Source organism: Miniopterus natalensis, chromosome 16 (assembly GCF_054644295.1).
Source record: "Miniopterus natalensis isolate mMinNat1 chromosome 16, mMinNat1.hap1, whole genome shotgun sequence".
Classification (NCBI taxonomy): Eukaryota; Metazoa; Chordata; class Mammalia; order Chiroptera; family Miniopteridae; genus Miniopterus; species Miniopterus natalensis.
Window position 1 is genome coordinate 22,073,171 of NC_142096.1, and position 21,799 is coordinate 22,094,969.

General features: G+C 38.4%; 1 protein-coding gene across 4 annotated transcripts; it reads right to left on the reverse strand.

Moving 5' to 3' along the window:
* TTPA (alpha tocopherol transfer protein) lies at positions 1–15,671 on the reverse strand. 4 transcript variants are annotated; one of them, XM_087825406.1, is made up of 5 exons: positions 15,456–15,671; positions 8,358–8,511; positions 6,321–6,514; positions 4,635–4,745; positions 1–2,125 (listed from the first exon to the last, which is right to left on the reverse strand). In XM_087825406.1, exons 1-5 carry the CDS (start codon positions 15,645–15,647, stop codon positions 1,952–1,954), a joined length of 825 nt encoding a protein of 274 aa, XP_087681532.1. In that variant the 5' UTR covers positions 15,648–15,671; the 3' UTR covers positions 1–1,951. The 4 variants fall into 4 exon arrangements, with proteins under 4 accessions (XP_087681532.1, XP_087681528.1, XP_087681530.1 ...); XM_087825402.1 differs by lacking the exon at positions 4,635–4,745 and having other exon boundaries at positions 15,456–15,647; XM_087825404.1 differs by lacking the exons at positions 6,321–6,514; positions 8,358–8,511 and having other exon boundaries at positions 15,456–15,647.
* Positions 15,672–21,799: the final 6,128 nt, after the last annotated feature.

Genomic DNA, 21,799 nt, shown 5'->3' on the forward strand with positions numbered 1-21,799 from the left:
TGAAAGATCTTTATTTTCTTTTGAACAATATTAAAACAAATTATTGTGCAGTTCAGTAACAAAATAATCACGTGTTAAAGATCATCTTTAAAAGGCACTTCTGGTGCAATTACAGTTAGGTAATAGACACAATTCGATAGCTAGTTACGTTGCCACCTTACAAAATTGCCTGCTCACTTCACATTGTTCTAATGTTCTTCAGTGAATTGCTGCATTTTATAAAAATTTCAAAGTCCCATCATGAAATGTCCTCCTATTGATTGACATTTTATTTCTATTTGCTGTTAATAACATCACTAATAAACCACATTTAAAAGACATTTTTAAATGTTATCCATTATTCATGTGCTACTGTAATCACTCCTTCACAGAGCCTCGTGGAACGATTTTAAGTACCCACCTATAAATAAGAAACTTTGTTATGTAAACCCCCTTCTAGGTATAAAAGTTGGATAAACCAGAGCTTCTTGTTGTTATTGTTTATTCCTTTTAAATGGTTGTATACTGTTATTTTTAATTATACAGTTTTAAATTGTGTGATTAGTAAAGATGACTTTTTTTCAGAAAACAGGCACCATCTAATTTTTTATATAAAAATTACAATGTAAAATTAGCTTCCCAATGCTAAATCAAAATAAAGCACGTTCTCTAAAGAACATTCACAATCGTTCCCAATTTTATCACAGATATATGTACAGAGAATCACAAGTATCAGCTCACCTGATTAGAATAATTTTCTTATAAAGAAAAACAGCCTTCACATACTCTTTCAACAAAGATACCATTGTATGATTTATGTTGAAACCCAACTAAGCGAACAAATGTCCAACAAATTTTGCACATTGTGTTCTTTCATTTTCAAATTTAAAATAAAACTTAAAAATTATAAAACACTATAAACACTGGCATCAATTGAAAGTCATACCTTTATATCTTCCTCAATAAATGAAATATTCTTTATCATAAACTACAGTACAAACAGCACTTTTTAACTACTGATTTTTTAAAAGTAAATCTGAATTTTCGGCTTTGGCTAGAATATTCTGAAATAAAAATAAAACTCAAATTATTTCAGGCATAATCTGAAAAGTTCCAGATGTATATCTGACTGATTTTAAAAATGTAAACATATGCGTTTCCTTTTGTGGTTGTGAGATTGCTCCATTAAAAACACAGCCCATGTGTACAACAACTATTACCATATCTCTAAATATCTTAAAAACAGAAGTCAAAATTACAATCTTGAGTTCTTTGAAAAAGCAGACACAGTATTAAGAAGTCATTAATTCTGCCTGAAATACTTTTGAAATTATTTTTGGTTATCAATTGTATCCATGTGAGTTATTTCATTGAGGCCTATAGATGCTACATACAATAATTCATGACATACAGACTCTTCAATTAAGTGTTTCTCTTGTGCAAATATAGAATTTCCCTGAGATGGACCATCTTGCTGACCCACAGAAAAGTAAATATAGTAAAACTATATTCAGATTTTAATCTGAATTATAATCTAATCTGACCCACACCCAAAATGAGTATTAATAGATTTTTATCATCAGTTGATTTGTGCTAATAATTCTTTTCAGTGTACTAGTTATACATTTGTTTGTAAACAAATGTACTCAGACAACTTGTTTAAAATGAAACTTTTCGGAAACATCCAAAGGCACACGTGAATAGCTACTTTAGAGATAACTTTCAAGTGTAAAACTCAGAAAACCTCTTCTATGCTTTGAAGTACAGTATGTTAACATTTAATTACTTCAAATGTAAAGAAAGTGCATTTAAAAAGTAGTTTCCTAAATACTCATGTTGCTCATGTCAGCAGATTTTTACAAACGTCAATCAGAGCATTAATTAGTTAAAAAAATTTTCTTTCATTCATGTAACCAGGTAGGACCTCACCCATGTATTTTTAATTAGGACAGCATTCACGTTAAATAACTTCTCATTGAACGGTGTGTGAAATACTGCTGAGATAATTTTCAGACTTCATTGTAAAATTTGTCCACTCTTGACAAATGTCCTCCATGGAGACTTCTGCACCCCCATATTCCACAGGAAGGATGTCTGGGAAATGCTGAAGTAAGCTTTGTTTGTAATTGGTCCCATGCATATGAATCTGAAATAGCCAAAATGTTTTAGAAGGTTTGCCATCTGCCTCTCAACACATTACACAATTTCCAATGGAAAACTGACACCATAAAAGAAGGTATTCTAACAACTTCCAAGACAGGAGAGCATGTGTGGAGACTACATCTTTATTCCTCTGCTTATGAATCTAAGAATTTTACTTTAGATTGTGCTGTTTATGAATCTGATCATCTTACTGTTTTCTTATATTTGTGTTCTTATAACTATACAAGATTTATTTAAAAAGATTCTTTTCCTCTTTCACAAGGAGGTTTTTAAAACTCTAAATAAAAGTATTTTATAAATTCTATTCCCTGCTGTACAAGAGATTCTTAGCAAAATATCAAATATCCTGGGACTGTTCTGTAGATGGTAAAAATGTCCTATCTGGTATTATTTCATATAAAATAAACACATATTTCTAAGCACAAAATTAGGTACATGGGGAATAATTTATGTGATACATTTGATGGATACTCTTGGCTAGTACAAAACTAAGAGACAATTATGGTGGTTAAGAACCTTAAAATTTCAAATATTTTAAACTATAAAAATCAATCATATAATGCCTGAAGTTAATTAAGTAAAAATTTGAAACCTTGAATCAAAAGCATATCTTGTTTAAAACTAAATAAAAATAAAGATAAACCTTTCTTCATCTGTAAGGAAAAATCTTCATCTGTACATTCTACAATCATTTAATAAGCACCTACTATGTGCTAGGATATAAGGATTAAAATGAAACAAGTTTCCTGCACTCAGGAATCTAACAGTCCTCAATCCTTGATTTTTCCTGAAATGTGTAAAATATTATCAGCTAATAGAGAAGAAAGTCTACTATCTCCTCAGAAAGGGGGAAATGAGAAGATTCGTAGGGTATTGCCAAAATGATGAAAAGGAGGAAAGTGACTGGGTTGGGATCCTCCCCACCCCCACCATTTTGGCAAGTCTGTTTCATATCAACTGACTTTCCTTGAATTGCTTTACCTAACTTCTGTATTTTTCTTTCTTTTTTGCTTATATTCTCCTATTTGTTAGGTTCAGTTTATTACTGCTTTTGTTTTTCTTTGTCCAGAACATAACCCAAAACAAAAATACTTATTTTTAGATCTTTCAGAGTTAAACAGAGGATGGCCTGCTTTTATCCAGCTACACTAAAGAGATGAAAATATAAACAAAAGAATTAATTTTTATAAAAATACTCGAATGAAAAGAGGCCATCTTCAGAGACATGGATCTTCTTGAAGACAGATACAAATATCTACTGGGCAACCTCAAAAGAAGCTCTAGGGTCACAATTTTCTAACCAGATTCAAGTGGTTAATTTTCGTATGAAACACTATACTTTCTAAAATTCCAAATATGCTATTATAGCTCACACGGTCACTATTTATATTTAAATAATGTTTGTGATGTAAATTGTCAAAGCTTTTAAAAATTGTTTTTCAGGCACTAGATGTTGCCATTGTTTGTCTAAATAAATGCTTATTCTTCTTCACAGATTAATGGATATCCTAAGAGATATTAGATATTCAATTGCAATAAGGCTCCACAGGGTAGGTAAAAAAAAGAAAATCAAAGCTCTTTAACTAATATTATGTTAAGTCACACACCTTAAGTACTATGGTTTTCAGTTACAAATATACAGGGTGTCCCAAACAAATGTATACACACTTTTAATGATTATAAAGTCAGTGTTTATTAACACTGAAAAAGAGCAAAAGTTAAGTGAGTTATCAGCTGTTAAAGTGTGTATGCATATTTTGGGCCACCCTACATATTAATTTATTTTCATTTGCATAGATAATACATTCACATGGCTAGAAATCAAAACAAGATAAAAGATACACAGTGAGAGGTCTGGCTCCCAACCTTATCCTTCCACCCCATCCACACCTTTTCATTATATGAAGAACCACTTAAGACTGCTTTCCTTTTAATCCTTTTAAGGTACTTTTAATGCAAATATAACTAATGACTCTGATTTCTTGCCTTTTTATACAAAAGGTAGCCTACCAGAAACTCTTCTGCATTTTGCTTATTTCACTTTCAACATATCCTGCAAATCTTGTGTACTGCATTGTGTCGATGTCTCACAGTTCACTTAACCAGTACCCTGATGATGAACACTTGGTGGTTTCCAATCATTTGCTGCAGTGATTCCTTTTGTATATACAATTTTGTTTATGTGCAGATAGGAGAAATTCCCAGAAGCACAAAGGCTGTAATTTTGATAACTATTACCACACTGCCCTCTACAGGGAATATACCATATTGCACTTCCACCAGCAATGTGCAGGAGTCCCAGTTACCCCATAAACTAACTTGATTTTTCAAAATTAAAAAGAAATTTTAATTTATAAGAGTAGTTGGCTTGTTAGATAAATACTCAAAATATTTGTTCAATGGTGGGGGCTGCTTAATAAAGCAGTTCTTAAATGAAAGAGGATTGGAACATTTGGTAGAGAGGAATAGTGACTTGAATATGTTTCACTCACCCGATCCTTAATTTTTTCGGTCAGGAATGATTTAATCATGGAAAAGACAGTATGAAAAATTATTGGCTCATTTATCAAATGGATACCACGAACTTTTAATGGAAAGGAATCCTTTTGAAAATAAAGAAAAACATCTTATTAATAGCCAAACATAAATATATATTTCTATTGACAGGTCCCTTCTTTGAATACTTGCTAAACTTACAGCAGCACCTAATGTGTGTTTAACTTCCAAAATTATTTATTTTGTCAACACAACATAGCCTGCTTTATAGTTCACTGTCACAAGATTAAGAAAAGACCCCTAAAAAGTATTTACTTTGTAACTTAGGCAAAGTATTTTAAGAAATACCTTCATCTTTCATAAATATGACACAAAATTCTCTCCCAATCACATATAAATGTTCTTTTAAGGAAACAGCGAGTTATTTAGATGTTAATAATTAACCATGTCCCCCAATTTTTTATTTTGAGAAAAAAATCAAACTTTCATAAAAGTTGAAGAAATAGTAAAATAATGCACATTTTGAAAGTTTTGACACTGGTATAAGTCTGTAACATAAAAGTAATATAGGCGTATTCAGAAGGTTTAAAAAAGTTAAGAGTTGAAAGAAAAAAAGTCATCAATAGTTTTCCTACCCAAAGACATAGGAAAAAATTCCTCTTTTTTTCTTTCTCTATGCAAAGCTTTTAGAAATGTGTTATCTACTTAGGGCTTTTCCTTCCAGGTTCTTTCTATGCATAATTTTATTTTAAACAGAATTGCTAATATGCTCTCTAAACAATTTGTATCCTGTTTTGTCAAATTGACATAATACAATTTTTGTAAACATCATCACTTTTAATATGTTGTAATAATCCACCAGATAGATATACCATAAAAGTAACCCTTCTCCTATTTCTGGAAAAATAAGCTGCTTCTGATTTTATTCTCTAAGAACGGATGCTACGGCACCTATCTTTATGTATAGGAGGCAATGATGGTTGGGAGCAGTTTTAATTTAGGTGACCTGAACTGGAACCTTCGTTTCACTGACAAAATGTATGTGCTTGGGCATTGCTGTCACCTCTCTGACATAGTTCATTAATTAGTAAAATGGGAAAAATAATGTCATATGACACAGGCTTGTGTGGCCATTAAATGGTAATTCATTCAAAACATGTAGCCAAGTACATGGCACACAATAGCTATCATTATTATATACAAGGTCTATACTATTCTTCAGATTATTCCTTGGCTCTGTTCCTCAAAGCTGGATTACTCGGTCACAAATTGTGGCCATTTAGAAAAGCTTTTGATTTCTAAAAGAGCTGTATCAATTTTATAACTACCAAAACTTATGTGACACCTTGTAGTACCACTGCAATAAATATTATTTTTTATTTAATTTTTTAATTTAGGAAGAGACTTTTAATGAGAAAAAGATAACGCTACCACATTATTGCTTAAATGTGTAAATTCTGTGATTACTAATCTCGCACATATTTTCACAATTTGTTGCAATGTTCTTTCTTTTGTGAAGAACACTTTCCTTTCTCTCAGCATTATTGAATTCTAGGTATCATTTCTAAAATTTTATTTGATTTGCTAATGAATGTAAGGTCCCTTCTCTTTGTATCACATATAACTAAATTAACATCTATTGTTTGGAAGTATTGCCCCAAAGAGTTGAACTGCGCACTTACTGTGAGAACAGCGGCAATCTTCTTGGCTACAGACGGGGTGATCTGGAAAGCGTGAGAAAACTGCCAGCCTTTCAGATCAAAGAGAGTCTTGATTCCATTCCGCTGGGTCTCTACCTCCTGTACAATAAGCTCAGATGCGATTAGACTTACACGGAACACATCATACACTGTAAAAACTTTTGGGTCCCAGTGTGCTAAAAAAAAAAAAAAAAAAAGTAGAAATAAAAAATATATCTCAGCATTGCATAGAAAATCAGAAAGCAAAGGGAAACAGACTCCTCTTAGACTTAACGGATGGATAAAATTTAAAGCACATTCAACGGTCACGGCATTAATAACAGATCCAATCGGTGGCCTAGAGACACATGCCTGCTTCGCCCCAGCAAAGGACACGCTCGTAAGGGCCTGGGGAAAAGAAAGGGCGCACGTGGGTGCGTGTGACCGCCCCACGAAGCTACAGCCCAGGCACGCGGGGACGGCTCTGCCTGACGATGGGCCCCACGCTCAGAGATGCGGGAATGGGAGGAGCATGGCCTGGGCCATGAAGAGAAGCTAGGGCCATGTAGCAACCAGCGAGATTGCAAAAGGAAAGGCCTGAGGGCTAGATAGGTTGGCTAATGTCTCTGACACCGCTGGGGGACGAGGGCAGGTGGCAGAGCCGTGTCCTGACAGGCTAGAACAGCGTGGGCTTTGGAAAGCAGTCAGGGGCCGCTCCTGCAGTTGCCCACACCCAGGGAACACAGGGAGGCCTGTGCTAAGAGGAGTTACTGATATTCTTCCACTCTCCCCTCCCCCGTCGCCCCTGGGGCAGGCCACGGCATGCAGAAAGGACAGTAAGGGGCAGGCAATCTGAAAAGAAATACGCATCTCCTAAGAACTGTCATATTTTTTGAAACACAGTCACACAAAGAAGAGAGGAACCAAACTCAATAGACAAAGGCGTTGAAACCCAAGGACACAGTTAATAAAGCATGAAACATTAAAAGAAGCAAAATAGTTTCGGTGGGGGGTGGGGGAGATGGGCTATTACTATAAGAACAGGCTATTATTAAAAAGAGCCGGCAGGGCTCAGTGGTTGAGTGTCGACCTAGGATCCAGGAGATCTCAGTTGGGTTCCCAGTCAGGGTACATGTCCGGGTTGCGGGCTCGACCTGTGGGGGTGCGGAGGGGTTGCAGGAGGCAGCCGATCAATGACTCTCCCATCATTGATGTTTCTATTTCGCTCTCCCTCGCCCTTCCTCTCTCTGAAATCAATAAAGATATATTAAAAAATCGGTTGGGATCTTAGAAATAAGATGATGATAATTCAGGCAAATCTCAGTTGATGGGACAAATGAAAGAAGACACAGCCAATGAATGAATAATGGTTTGGAATATCAAACTGAGGAATTTCTCTCAAACGCAGCACAAAAAAAGCCAAGCATTGATATGTATGGACTAAAGTTAAGAGTATTAATTTTGGATTAAAGAGTATTTAAGTATGGATTCAGCTAGATCCCAAAGTTTCAAAAGCCAACTAATCAGAGTTCTGGAAGGCAATATAATACAGAGAATGGGGCACAGAGGAGAGAGGAAGAAGAATAGTAGAGACAAATCTTCCAAAGCTGAAAAAAGGTGCAAGTCTCAAGTCTTCAGATTGAATGGTCCATGGAGTGCCTCACTCCAAAATATTTAATAAGCACCTACCATGTGCCCTGGTTCAGTGTTTGGTGTACATCAATGAACAGAACAGACAGCCTATATGCATTATTATAGTTCAAAACTCTTATTTGTATCCCCCCCCCCCCGCCATTTCTCTTCTCTGTTTAATTTTTCTCTTATTTTATACAGCTGACTGTGTGGAAAAATGGAAGTAGGATTTTCATTGGTTTTTGTTCATTTTCTCACAACTGCCAGTTTTATTATACTTGGGAGACATTAAAATATAAAATAAACCTAAATTAAAACCTAAAAACCTAAATGCTTAAATATGGGCTCATTAAAGCCTTCTGAATGGCAGTCAAGGAAAAGCAAACAACAGTGCTGCACTTGACTTACCGATTCTGTAAATGAGAACTTTGCTGCCGGTGGGGTCTCTGCCTCTCAGGACTCCGAGGTAGCCAGCCCGCAGGAGACCAAGAATACTTCTGGGGTGGAGATCTGCACTTATTTCTGGGCATTCTGCTCTCCACTTATAATAGTTTTTTAGTAACTGAAAAACAGAATAGAAATTGTCTACAGATGGCATACATGGTGAGCATTTCTTAAAAATGGCAGGAAAGCATTGGCATTACCAATGTCCTTTGCCATCCATCATGTCAAAATTTTAATCTGGGCTGTCCTTTTAGTACATAAACTAACAGTTTCCTTCATCAAGGATCTCAGGTGATAGGAATTAATAACAAATTCTAAGTTGAGTAATTCTTATTTGTCTCCTGTGGCGGATGGTCTCCAACGACAGCTGCCGACAACCCTTCCCCACCCGGTGTACACATGCCATCAAGAGGTGGAATCCGTTTGATTCCTTCCCCCTGAATCTAGGCTGGCCTTACATCTTGCTTTATAGAAGTGACACTGTGCTAGGTTTTTGAGAAACCTGGGACCTTCTGTTTTTGCTTTACAGGATCCAGACACCATGTAAGATTATGAAATGAAAAGTCCATGCAGAGAGGCCCTGGGGGACGAGTGGTTGTTTTACTGAGATGGTCTGACCTCAGCCAAGGTCCCTTCTGATGCAACATGGAACAGAGATGAACATCTCCACTCAGCCCGGCCCAAATGAGAGAACCACAAACAAACAATAGCTGTGGTTAACGCCACTGAATTTGGGGTGCTTTGTTACTTGGCGATAGGCAACTGAAACATCCACCTTTAGTCTTTTTGAAAGAACAGAAATCAATCAAATGACTGAACTCTACAAATATGTTTGGAGTATGTACAATGTCCACGCACTATGTTAGGCACTTGAGTTTAAGCAACGACCAGAATAAATCCCTGATCTCACTGGAGATGACATATTGGTGACAACTGGCTCCTACAGGCCATGCTATGTAGTGAAAGGTTCAGTTCCCAGGCTGCCTCTTCAGAAAAACCTTGGTGCTACCACTTATTTATTACTTAGGTGATCTGGAGTAACTATTTAACCCTGTTGAGTCTTGTTTTCTAATATCTGCCTTCTAGGGTTATGTGTAAAGCATACATGGGCATTGAGTGCTGGTTAGTACTGTTGGAACAGAGAAAGTCATTTGGGTTAATTGGCCCATGCAAATATTCAGTTCAGGTTTACATTAAAGGTAACTAGAATTCTTTGGTTTTTACTCTCTTTCCTACAAAAAGAGCCAAATCAAAGATACAAAGTAACATATCTATACCACTGCTATACTTCCTACTAATAGAAAAACAACAAAAATCAATTTTGTTAATAGTGGTATGCATTCAGAGAGACTATGGAAAGGTATGCCTGGGTATTAGGTCTGACACAATACGGTTTGAAGGAATCTCATTTTCTCCTTCTGCCAAAAGAACAACCAATAATGGTTACTTTACATTTACAAATAATACAAACATTACCAGTGTATTGTGGAGAATCCTAAAATCAAATTACACATTTGAAACTTGCTATATCTTAACTTTCTTCTTTATGATTTTCAGCATCCTCAATCTTTCTAAAATAGCGATATATTTGAATTTTAAGAGATCTATTGGAAATGTGGGACTAAAGTTCAGATGAAAGGAAAGGACAAATTTTATATTTGAGAGTCATTGGAATAAACATAACTCTAACTACAAAGTAGTAATGATCTGGAGAAATCACAAATATAAATTTTAAAAACCAAGTAGAGGGTAAAATTCCAAGCCACGGGAAATGCCAATGGCTGGAAACGGCTGGAAGACGAGAGACGCTGGTTGGGTTGTAGGAGAAACACTACCATGATGCACAGAAGGAAAGAAAAAGCCATGTTTCATTCTCTCCCCATCTCCTCTCCCTCCCTCCCCCTCCCCCCTCTTCGTCTTCCTCTCTCTGATATTGTCTCCCTATCTTTTTTTCAGTCTTTTTCTTTCTCTTTCATTTCTACATTTAATAAGCTTTTCTTAACTGCTTTAAAAAAGAGGATGTTTCTAAGACTTAAGTGCAACAGAGAGGTAGAAAGGGAAAAAGTCAGTAAATTTGCCAACCAAGAAATAATTGGTGACCTAAATAGCAGTTTCCAAAAGCAGTGGAAACAAAAGGCATGTTGTAGGTCCTGAGATATTCATCCTAGTCTATAAGACGGATTCCTCTTCTTCTGGTCATAGGGGGCATCTGAATAAGTGTTACTACCATTTTTACAATGCTCATTATATTTTTCATAGTTCCCGCAGGCATAAAAACAGTCTTTTTAATTCTTATTTAAGCAAAATGCTAGAAGTAGTATATTAGCTCCTATATGGAAATAATTTTATTTTCCTATAAAATGATAAAAGTTGTGACTTCATTGAAAGGGATCTTTTAGGTAATAGAGGCAGGGGCTTGTGTTCAAGTAACCCATATTTTACTCATTAATGGCCCCAAAGCCATTCACATAACTTTAATTACAGTATATTGTTATGATTGTTCTATTTTATTATGTTATTTTTATTAATCTCTTACTGTGCCTAATTTATAAATTAAACTTTATCATAGGTATGTATGTACAGGAAAAGAAAATACTATATGTAGGGTTCGATGCTATCTGCGGTTTCAGGCATCCTCTGGGGTCTTCGAAAGTATCCCCTGAGCATAAGGGGGACTACTGTACTGCATGAGTAAACCAACTGAATCCATGCGCCTGAAAAAACGATTCTTGTAAAGACACACAATTAACATTCATGCCTTTGACATTTAACTTTTGCAAACTGAAATATTTAAACCTGGATCACTGATTATTACCTTTCCACTGATAAATAAATTCAAAGGTCCAGCTGACATAAACAAATTATGTAAGTGACAAAACGCTACTGAGCAATTCTCAAACAAACCACCTGAAGTTCACACACACACAAAAAATAGGGTGCAAGTGAATATCATGATTGGAAGGCACTGGTTTTGTACCACAATTAGGAATAAATAAATATAAAAAGTTATGGTTTATTTTAACTATGCTCTACAATAAAGTAGCTTTCTTCTTACATTTTCATGTACTTTCAAGCAAAATAGTGATCATATTTGTGCAGCTTTCATAACCTTTAATGGCATCATTTTTTCTTCCTACTCACAACCAACCTACATGTTTACCCAGTTCTAAAACTCAGCCCCCATCCTGTGGCTCAGTTGGCTGGAGCATTGTCCCATACACTAAAAAGGTTGCAGGTTTGATTCCAAGTCAGGGCACCTACCTAGGTTTCAGGTTTGATTCCGGGTCAGGGCGTGTACAGGAGGCAACTGATTGATGTTTCTCTCTCTCTCCCTCTTCCTGTCTCTCTTTAAAAATCAATATAAATAAATAAACAAACTAGCTAACTAACTAAAGCTCAGAGAAGTTATACATTTGTTTAAGGGCCATAACTACAGGATCAGAATGGAGACCGAAACTGACATAATATGATAAACTTTACAAAAGAAGCTACATTTAGTGGGAAATTAGCAGGGAGAGTCAATGGTACTTTGAAAGCTTCGGTCTTTGGGAAAACCATAACAATAATTAAAGGATAAAAAACTTACCACGTCGAGCAAAAATATAAAGAACTGGACTCCTCGTTTGTGAAAGACAGAAATTCACAAGAATATGTAGAACAGACAGGTTAAGAGTTGGCTGTTTCTATATTTATTGTTTTGAACAGACATGGCAAGTGTTGCATACTTGAGAACAGTCTCCCCTGAGTATAACTCAACTTCAAATTCTTGCTCTATCACTTAACATCTGTGATTTCAGACAAGTCACTTAACTCTTTACATCTCAGCTTCTTCTAAAATGAGAACAGGAGATAATCCTCAAAAACACTACTTACAAAGTAACCAGCACTCGAAAAGCTATTCAGATTCTAAAAACCTCATTAATTCATTATCCTTTCAAATACAAAAACTAGAAAAACTAGAAATTTCATTACGACTGAGGGGCTTGAGCTTTCTTCATACAATAAAACTACAGGGCTTTTATATTATAACTACGGAAGTTGGAGTCGAATTAACTGTCCTTTGTAAAAAAAATAAATAGTTTCATGCTCTAAATCTTTCCCTTTTATTTCCAGTTGGCAGAAAAATAAGGCAAAGAGTTCACAGACAGAAACTTGACCCCTGTTCAGGAGATTTAGACAGTCTTGCCAGCAAATTCCTCAAGGATATGGTGCAATGAAAGCAACTCAGGAACATAGAAAATATAGGGGGAAAAAAAAAATATATATATATATATACATACACATACATATAAAAAATACAAAGGCTGAAGGTAAATTTTATTCCTTCTGTTTTGTGGGGTTTTTTCTTTTTTCTTTATAAAAGTTATTGGGATGATATGAGTTAATAACATGATATATGTTTCAAGTGTACAATTTTATAATTGTACATCACCTGTAAATTGCATTGTGTGCTCACCAAAGTCTAGTCTTCCTCTGTCACTGTATATGTGACCCCTTTAACCCTTTTCAGTCTACTCCCCACACTCCATCCCCTCTGGTAACCACCCTTCTCTTGTCTGTGTCTATAAACAGCAAATAAAATGAAATCAATAAATCAAACACTTTTTATGGTTAGTTAACTCTACAACATATATATGTTTAATGCCTTACTTAAACTGTACTCTCCCTAGGACCTGAGACTGTGTCTTCATATTTAGCAATATGAGTAAATATTAGTTTATTACTCATGATGTTAGGACACCTGGGTAGCCATCTGACAAAATGAAAACAAAGTCAGATTCCTAGTTTATTTCTAACATCAAAGAAATTCTAGTAGGGAAACAACTCCAACATCAAAAAGAGAAGCCATAAATTACTAAAGAAATTTTTGGGAAAAAGAAGAGCTTATAAAACCCAGAAGCAAACAGAGAATGATCACATTAATACATTTGTTACATAAAAACTTAAAATTCTGCACAGGAAGAAAATAGCATTACCAATGTCAGAAGACAGACAACAAACTAGGATAGCAGCCTATTCGCTTTAATACATATATTTTATGAATAAAAAATTTATATTGTATGAATATTTTATGTAAATAAAATGGAAGAAAATAAACAAATGGCAAAACAAAGTTACCGAGAAAAGGATTTTAAAATGTTAAATATATGAAAGATGATTAACCTCACTTGTAATTAAATACATGCATATTATAATAATGAGAACCAGTTTCTCAGCTAGCAGTTGGAGACACAGGTGAGATTTTGGCTAATGCAGCAGGGGTGATAATACGCAGAGAAAGGCACCATTATGCAATAGAGAGCTGACAAAATAGCGTCAGCCCTTTGGAGGACAGTTGTTATATTCCTCAACACTGAAAACACACATCTCAATTCATTCGGCAATTCTGCAGGTTGAACTTGTCCTGTAAGGATATACTCCTATTTTTGCGCAAAGGCACATGCACAGAGACAGACTAGAATATCCAGTTGGTGAGGGAAGACACCCCATTGGTCTTGTTTATATTGCATTGTGTCTACTGCCAGGCAAACTGCAGGAGTTCAAAAAATGATCACTGAAGGAGGAATGGAGAGCGCGCATGGCCTGCTGCCCTGGTCTGATGACACGTCCATGCCCAACAACAGGGACTGCTCAGTAGTCACACCATGCAGAGCTCAAGGTCCACGAAAGAGTAAGCTGTATGTAGGTGTGCTGAAATAGGATCATCTCTATGATGAATTAGGTTTTAAAAAGGAGAAATGTAAAACGCATACATATAGTTGCGTGAAGGTAGGCTATCTGGAAAGAGAAACAAGACACAGTAGTCACACCATGCAGAGCTCAAGGTCCACGAAAGAGTAAGCTGTATGTAGGTGTGCTGAAATAGGATCATCTCTATGATGAATTAGGTTTTAAAAAGGAGAAATGTAAAACGCATACATATAGTTGCGTGAAGGTAGGCTATCTGGAAAGAGAAACAAGACACAGGTAACTGACCGCTTCTGGATAGAGGGCTTGGCAAACCAAGGGTTGGGATGGGGGATTCTTTTCCTTTAGAAAGTTACTCTTAGAAACTTGCTTTGTAGTCTACGTACTCCATTATTGATGGATTGTTTTTACCATCCCTAGTCTTTACTTTTTCAATTAAAAATTAGTTATCGACAACTGGAAAAGCCTCATACTGAGACAGGCTGGGATTCGGTACCATTGACTTCCCAGCCTTTCAAGTGGCCGCTGCAGGACACTGAGCAAGCCACTTGGACAAGGGCCAGCTCAGGTTCCACGGCTGAGTGCTAACTCTGTGCCGAGCTCTGTGCCGGCCAAGTCTCCTTCTGTTAACTTGGTTAATGGTCAGTCGTGGAAAGGTGTCTAGACGTTCTCACCATTATTTAACAGATGCGGATACTGAGCCCAAAGTGACAGAACTGAAGGTGGCATCCCTCTTTCTGATCCCTGTCTTCCCAACACCCCTTCTCTCAAATACCCAGCTGTAACACACCTGGAAACACAAAAGAAGAGCCTCATCCCGCATTCTTCCACTCAAAATATAATGGACTGCTTTAACCATCTGGACCCCGAAGGATTTCTATTAATCATACTGTTTCTCTAGAATTTAGCTTTAGACCTGTCCTACTGGCAATTTCACTCTCCTCTCCACACGTGGAGTTAGCAGCTAAGATGCGGTAAAATCTAGGCTTCCCACTTCTCAGCTGTTACTCTGTTTTTATATCACCAGCTTTCTGCCAGGGAAGAGGAAAGGCATTTCCTCCAAACTTTGTAAGTTCCGGAGACTCCTCAAGGACAGAGCTCCAGCTTCTGGAGTCAAACTGGCCATCACGCTTTGTGTAGATTTTCCATTTTCAATACGCAGAGAAACTGGAAGGACGGGCGCTGGATTTCTCAGAACAGCCGCGGCCACGGAGTCCTCTGCCCGGGGCGCCAAGGGCGCGTTCCCACCAAGGTCCTGCTCGCAACTTCGGCTTTCGCGGGGGGTCGGGGCAGCACCCTCCACCCCACCCCACCCCACCCCCTGGGTACCCAGCCCCGTCCTCGGGGTGGGGCGCAGCGGGGAGGCAGCCTTACCCGCCAGGCCAGGTCCAGGTCGAAGTCCCGGGCGCGCAAGAAGCGCAGCAGGAAGGAGTCGGCGAGCGGCCGCGGCAGGCGGGGGGCGCCCGGGGCGCGCGCGCGGCGCCGCAGCTCCTCCAGGCTGGGCCGCAGCAGCGGCGAGTGGTCGGGCAGCGCGCTCAGCTGCAGCCCCGCCGGCGCCTCGGCCATGCCCGCCGCCTCTGCCTCGGCCGCGGTGGCCGCGGCGACCCGGAGAGGCACGGACTGCGCGTCACCCCGGCCCCTCCTCCGCGGCCTCTGCCCCGCGCACGCCCACCCCCCGCCCGGCCGCGCGCCGCCGCCCCGAGGGCAACCACGTGGTGCTCCCCCCGGGGCTGAAACCCCGGGCGCTCCAAGGGGTTAGACCGAGCCCGTGCGCCCCGGGAGCCACTGGCGGTCCAGGCCCACGGCAGATGTCCAAGAGTTTGCCGACCTTGATTGGGATGTTTCAAGTAAATCTGATCGGGAACTTTTTATTTCTCTCCCTCTTTCACTTTCTCTCCCCCTCCCCCTTAGCAACCATTTGATGCGCAGTGGCACACTCATTCCCTGCCATCCTCCTGCCATCAAGGCTCCAAACTGACTCCCAGACTCAAACTGTGATGATGCCACCCGGCCGGGCTCACAACGCCTCCCCTTCCTGCAAATCCAGGCAGAGCTCTCAGTTCTGGGCACCTCAACCCGTCACTGACATACACACAAGGCAGAGCAGAACTAGGTTTACGGTTCGTGAGTGGGCAAAGCAGTTTACTCCTGTTATTGTTTATTAATTATTGTGTTATTTGTTTGTAGTACAGCTGTAAACCTACTTTTGCCTGCCCATGTATAAATGACTAGCATGTGCCAAAAAAGTTTTGCACACCGAATACTTTGGCTGTGGCACTCCACCCCCATGTCTAGTCTCTCCACGGACTGTCCAAAGTCCTTATCTATGATGAAGAAAGGAAAAGATGTACAAACCCAAAAGGTTGGTAAATTGGCCATTTCTTGATCTATCTTTTGCAGCTATCCCAGAATTGGCCTGTCTCCCCAAGGGGGAATCCATGATACTATTGATTATATATTATGTGACAGGAAAATGCTAGAATTGCCCAAACAAAACCAAATTTTTGCCCTTAAGAAATTCAGAGGGCAGTGAGGGAGACTGCCATTTCATTCATTAAAACAATAGTTATTGAGCGGCTACTGTGTCCAGGCCTTGTTCCGGGTACTGGGGATACACCTGTGAACAAAACGCACACAAACCCTGTCTTCAAGGAGGCAGATAGGCAACAAGCAAGATAAATAATTAAGATATGGTATGAGAGATATCGGTAAGTGAAATGGAGAAACATAGAGCAAGATGGGAGATAGAACCTACAGCGATGATTGAATGGGCACCTGAAAGAGGTAAGGAAGCTGGCCAGGGACACTTGGAACATCAGGGCTGCAAGCTTTGACTTCTCTTCTGAGGGAGCTGGGAAGCCAGTAGAATAAATAATCAGAATCCTACGAGAAAGCTCTTGCAAATGACAGAGAGCTTTGATCTTTACTTGGAGGGAGATGGAAAGCTATTGGGGTAAAAACTCTTATGAAAGAGGCATGGAGAGAGTGCTGTGAGAGCACAGGGGAAGCCTACCTGACTCTGCTCAGGACATCTGGGAGGCTTCACACAGAGGGGACATTTGCTAGGAATAGGGGTGCGCTGGGAAAGTTTGCCAGGTGAGAGAGGGGGGGAGAGCAGGAAGAAAGTGCTAGTCGAAAGGAGCTCTGAATAATTCAGGGTACAAGGGAAGCCAGTTTTCCAGTAGCTTCAAGAGTTTAAAAGGAAATGAACAAGAGAGCATATATGTAGCATATTTCCTTCTCTTTCAGTTTTTTTCCCAACATGTTCTACTTTTTCTTAGCAATTAGCTTTTGATTTTTTTGAAGTTGGACAGAAAGTTTAGTGAGAGATCATTGACATAGCTATAATATTAGTTATAGTATCCTTTTATGAGAGTGAGCCATATGTGGGTAAGGAGTCCAAATTTGTTATTTTCTGCATTTGTGAAACTCTTATAAACACAAAATAATGTCTACTGATTAAGTTCATTGCCATTGAACTCGATGAAAATGGAACCAACCTGGAGCCCAGACAACCATGAGAGATGGCTTATAAAGTCACAAGAGGTGACAGTGGTAGCACCAGATATATGTAACAAAAATGGGAAGCAATTCCAACTTCTGCAGTTAGTGACACTGAAGAAAAGAATGCATCACTCTGTTAAATAATGCAGACCATGTTGTGTGTTTCAACAATGTATCTTGGATCTACATATACAAAATTTTTAGAATTCTTGGATTCTAAAGATTTCAGGAGATGTGACTCAATTTTTGCCTTGAAGTGTTTTCAGTTTTGCTATGCTCGTATTTTGCTCTGGTGAATTCTCATGCTTACTGCAAATGCTTCCAGGCCTCTGGTACAAAGATTCCAATGGGGTTTCTGGAATTAATGGTATGAGAAAATAAAAAAAAGATGGAAGGAAAATTTGGTTCATATTTGTACAGCTAGCCTACAATTTATGTTGAAATTTAACAATTATTCATTAGCACATAATAATTCATAAGTATATCAATTAATTTGCTTTCAGCTTCACAAGAGAAATGTAAATATTTTTATTATTGTTAAGAGATAACTTTTTAAAAGAGGTAAAATTAGGACTAATGCGGATGTAAAAATGAACATGTGTTAAAGATTTTATTTAACTTGTAAGCAAGGAGCCAGGCAGATGTCATAGAGAGTCAAAGAAGAAATCAAAACAGCGCACATTTATATGAAGTAAAGGATGTTGAAATAAATGTGCAAATGGTGGCAAAAGTAACCTCTGCGGGGAGAGAGGGAGGTCAGTGAAAACTCCAGCAGGTAAGACAGAGTTCGCATGCTCTTAGACAAGAATTGTTTGCCATTGCCATCAGTCACCTACGACTTACAGACTTGTGAAACAGCCCAGATGTTATCAGAATCAAACAATCCAGAGAATATCATCTAGAGTTTACCGATGCATTCCAGTGAAGCTCACATTTTATCTTATATCACTAGGGAAACCTTATTTAAAAAATTTTAAAGTCATATTTATCACGAAAATTTTAAAACATATGTGGACAGAATAGTTATGAAAACTAACTTGCGGCTTGCTTCAGCAATTGAAGGTATTTTGCCAGTCTTGTTTTATCTGCTTCTCCCACTTCTTTAATAAGCTGAAATATTTTAAAGAATACCTGTATATCATATCATTTTCCTGGTAAATATCTTAATGCACATTTTTCCTTTTTTAACATTACCACAATACCATTTTTTACACCTAAAAATATTAGCAACAATTTCCCAATATCCTCTAATACCCAGCTATATACAAATTTCCCTGGTTGTCTCAAAAATATTTATTTTAAGTTATTCAAAGTAAGATTTACATAAATCCACATATTGTATTTGGGTGGTAAGCCTAAGTGTTAAGAATAGCCCCCCTCTTTTTTTTTTTTAATACCATTAATTTGTTGGAGGAACCAGGTCAATTTTCCTTAGGATTTACCACATTCTAGATTTGGCTGATTGCTGTGTGTGTGTGTGTTATCATTAAATTTTTTCTCTTTCCATGCTTTTTATATAAATGACATATCTAGAAGATTGATTAGCTTTAGGTTTAATCTTTGGCAAGAATATTTTATAAGGAGACTCTTCTTTGTATCACATGTGGACATACATATATGTGTTCTCCCCCTTCATATGCTAATATTGATTGGTTTAGATGCTGTTGCCCTAATCCATCAACTTAAAAGTTTCCCATTTCCCTTCTACCCAATGGTTTTAGCATTTCCTGACGACAATTTTTGCTTAGGCCCATGACTTTATTTGGGATTGTAAAATGGTCATCTTCTAACTTACCATTCTCTCTTCATTTATTTTCTGTGAATAGGAACTTTCCCTTATGAACTAGTTTGTTAACTTGAAATTTAATTTTTATAGAAATGCTTGATTGTTCTCATTAACTGGTTGGCAGTATTATTTATTTACTTATTTAATCTTCACCCAAGGACATGCTTAGAGAGAGAGAGAAACATCGACTGGCTGCCCCTACTGGGGATCGAACCCACAGCCCAGGTATGTGCCCTGAGTGGGAATCAAACTGCAACCTTTCGGTGCACAGAACGACGCTCAACCAACTGAGCCATTCCGGCCGAATGGCAACTTTATTGAAGTGGAAAATATTCATGCCTATGACCAGCAGCCTCTCTCCTATATATACAGACATATGTTCATATGCATGATACATGTACAACAAATATGTATGCATATATGTGTATAACACATATGTTCAACCAAAAGGTACCACATGTTCAATAAAAGACAAAAAAAACAGGTGCTGTATTTGTTATATCCCAAATTGGAAACAATGAAACTGTCCATCAGCAGCAAAGGGGATAAATTAATTGTGATATATTCATACAGTCAAGGAATGTATGCAATGAAAATCAACTGACCAAAAATGCACACGACATGGGTGCATCTCACAAACGTAAAGTCAAGTTAAAGAAGACAGGCACAAGAGAGTTTGTACTGCGTTGCTCCCTCGATAACAAACTTAAAACCTGGCAGGACTGTTGCATTAGAAATCCGGAGATCAGGTACCCATGGGGGTGAGCAGTGATCGCAAGGGGCACAGGGACTCCCATTCTTGCACGTTTCTACTAGACTGTCCTAGTTTCTGGGTGTTTTTAGTGGAGAGAACTAGAAAATACTTTTTTAAACAGAAAATATGTCATGAGTTCATACTGATTTTTCCCAATTAAATTTAGAATTGCCATGTTATTACTAATTTTTGTTGATTTTATACTTGTATCCATGCTTTCTTATACTGAAAATCTTACCATCTATTGATATTAACATAATTACTTATTTGTTTTAATTGTATGATTTTTATGTAAAAATGTTAAATTGGCAGCATCAATGATACTACTAAAACTAAAAACCAGATTATTGAACGATGATAAAGATTTCTTTGTCGTGCTTTTTGACCTTAAGATATGTCTGTGAGGAAATACAACTTTTCTGGGTTTCTCAATGTTCCTACAAAAAGTCCCAGACCCGCAGAAACATCTCTGCATACCATGAGAATTAGATATGAGGCCATGTGTCTAGTTAATTGCCCTGACCTCAAAGGCTAGTAAAACTCCTCTTATCTCCTGGAGAAGGTCAAATGACTACGTCTAGTTCCTAAATTAAGTCCCTACGGTGCCAGCAAGTCTGGACTATCTTCCTAGGAATTTACATTTCAAGGAGGAGAGGCCTGTGAACTAGGAGACATCTATACAGGAAATATAACTGCCCTTCCCTGAAGGAAGAGGTCCTAAGTAAAATGGGCCAGTAGCTGAGTCTTTAAATAGTAAAAGCTAAGAGGGGGAGAGACTAGTGGATCTGTTGGGCTCCTGGAGAGCTTTTATTTACGTACCATAGTATGTAAATAAAGTAGCTAAGGACAGCTGCCTTTCCCCCTTTATATGCAGAGAAAAAATATTTTTCCTCCACACTCTCCTTTGGGGGTGTTTGGCCACTCATGCAGGAGAATTTCCCTCTAGCTCACATGAGTTACCCTGAAGTTAAGGACAAGGGCAGGGGACACTTACCCACTTATTATTTACTGCGAAGTGTTCAATAAGAACTTTGTCTCCCATTCTGTGTGCCATGAGGCCCACTGACTGATTTCCTCAGCATGCTCCTTGCCCTCTGGCTCCCAGCTGTGTTGGCCAGTGGGATGCAGGCCCGAGATGGGGCAAGTTTCACCTCGGAGGTACATTCCCCTGGGTCCCTGGCTGCAGGGTGGCGGCAGCTTGGCCGTACTGCTCTTTTGAAGGCCGCGATGCCTGTCGGGCAGCCCTCTCACAGCTGCCTCCGTTCTCTCTGGGTTCCCACTCCTCGTCCATTCAGGTCTGTATTAGTTCTCTGGGGCTGCTGTAGCAAAGTACCACACCAGGTGGATCAAACAACAGAAATTTATCCCACAGTTCTGGAAGCAGAAGTCCAAAATCAAAGGATAGGAAGGATTAGTTCCCTTTTTGGAGGCTCCGAGGGAGAAGTTGCTCCATACCTGTTCCCAGCTTCAGGTCTCTGCCAGCAATCTTTGGCATTCCTTGGTTTGTAGTCCCATCACTCCAATCTCTGCCTCTGTCATCACACGGAGTTCTCCCTGTGTATCTGTGTTTGTGTTTTCATCTTTATCTTCTTGTAAGGCCACCAGGTGTATTGGATTAAGCTCACCTTAATCCAGTATGAACTCGTCTTAACTTGATTACACCTACAAAGCCTT

Coding starts and splice junctions, on each gene's coding strand:
- TTPA (XM_087825406.1), bottom strand. CDS start 15,647: ATGGCCGAGGCGCCGGCGGGGCTGCAGCTGAGCGCGCTGCCCGACCAC. Junction 8,512..15,455: donor ACCTGGACCTGGCCTGGCGG/GTAAGGCTGCCT, acceptor TCTGTTTTTCAG/TTACTAAAAAACTATTATAA. Junction 4,746..6,320: donor AGATTGCCGCTGTTCTCACA/GTAAGTGCGCAG, acceptor TATTTTCAAAAG/GATTCCTTTCCATTAAAAGT.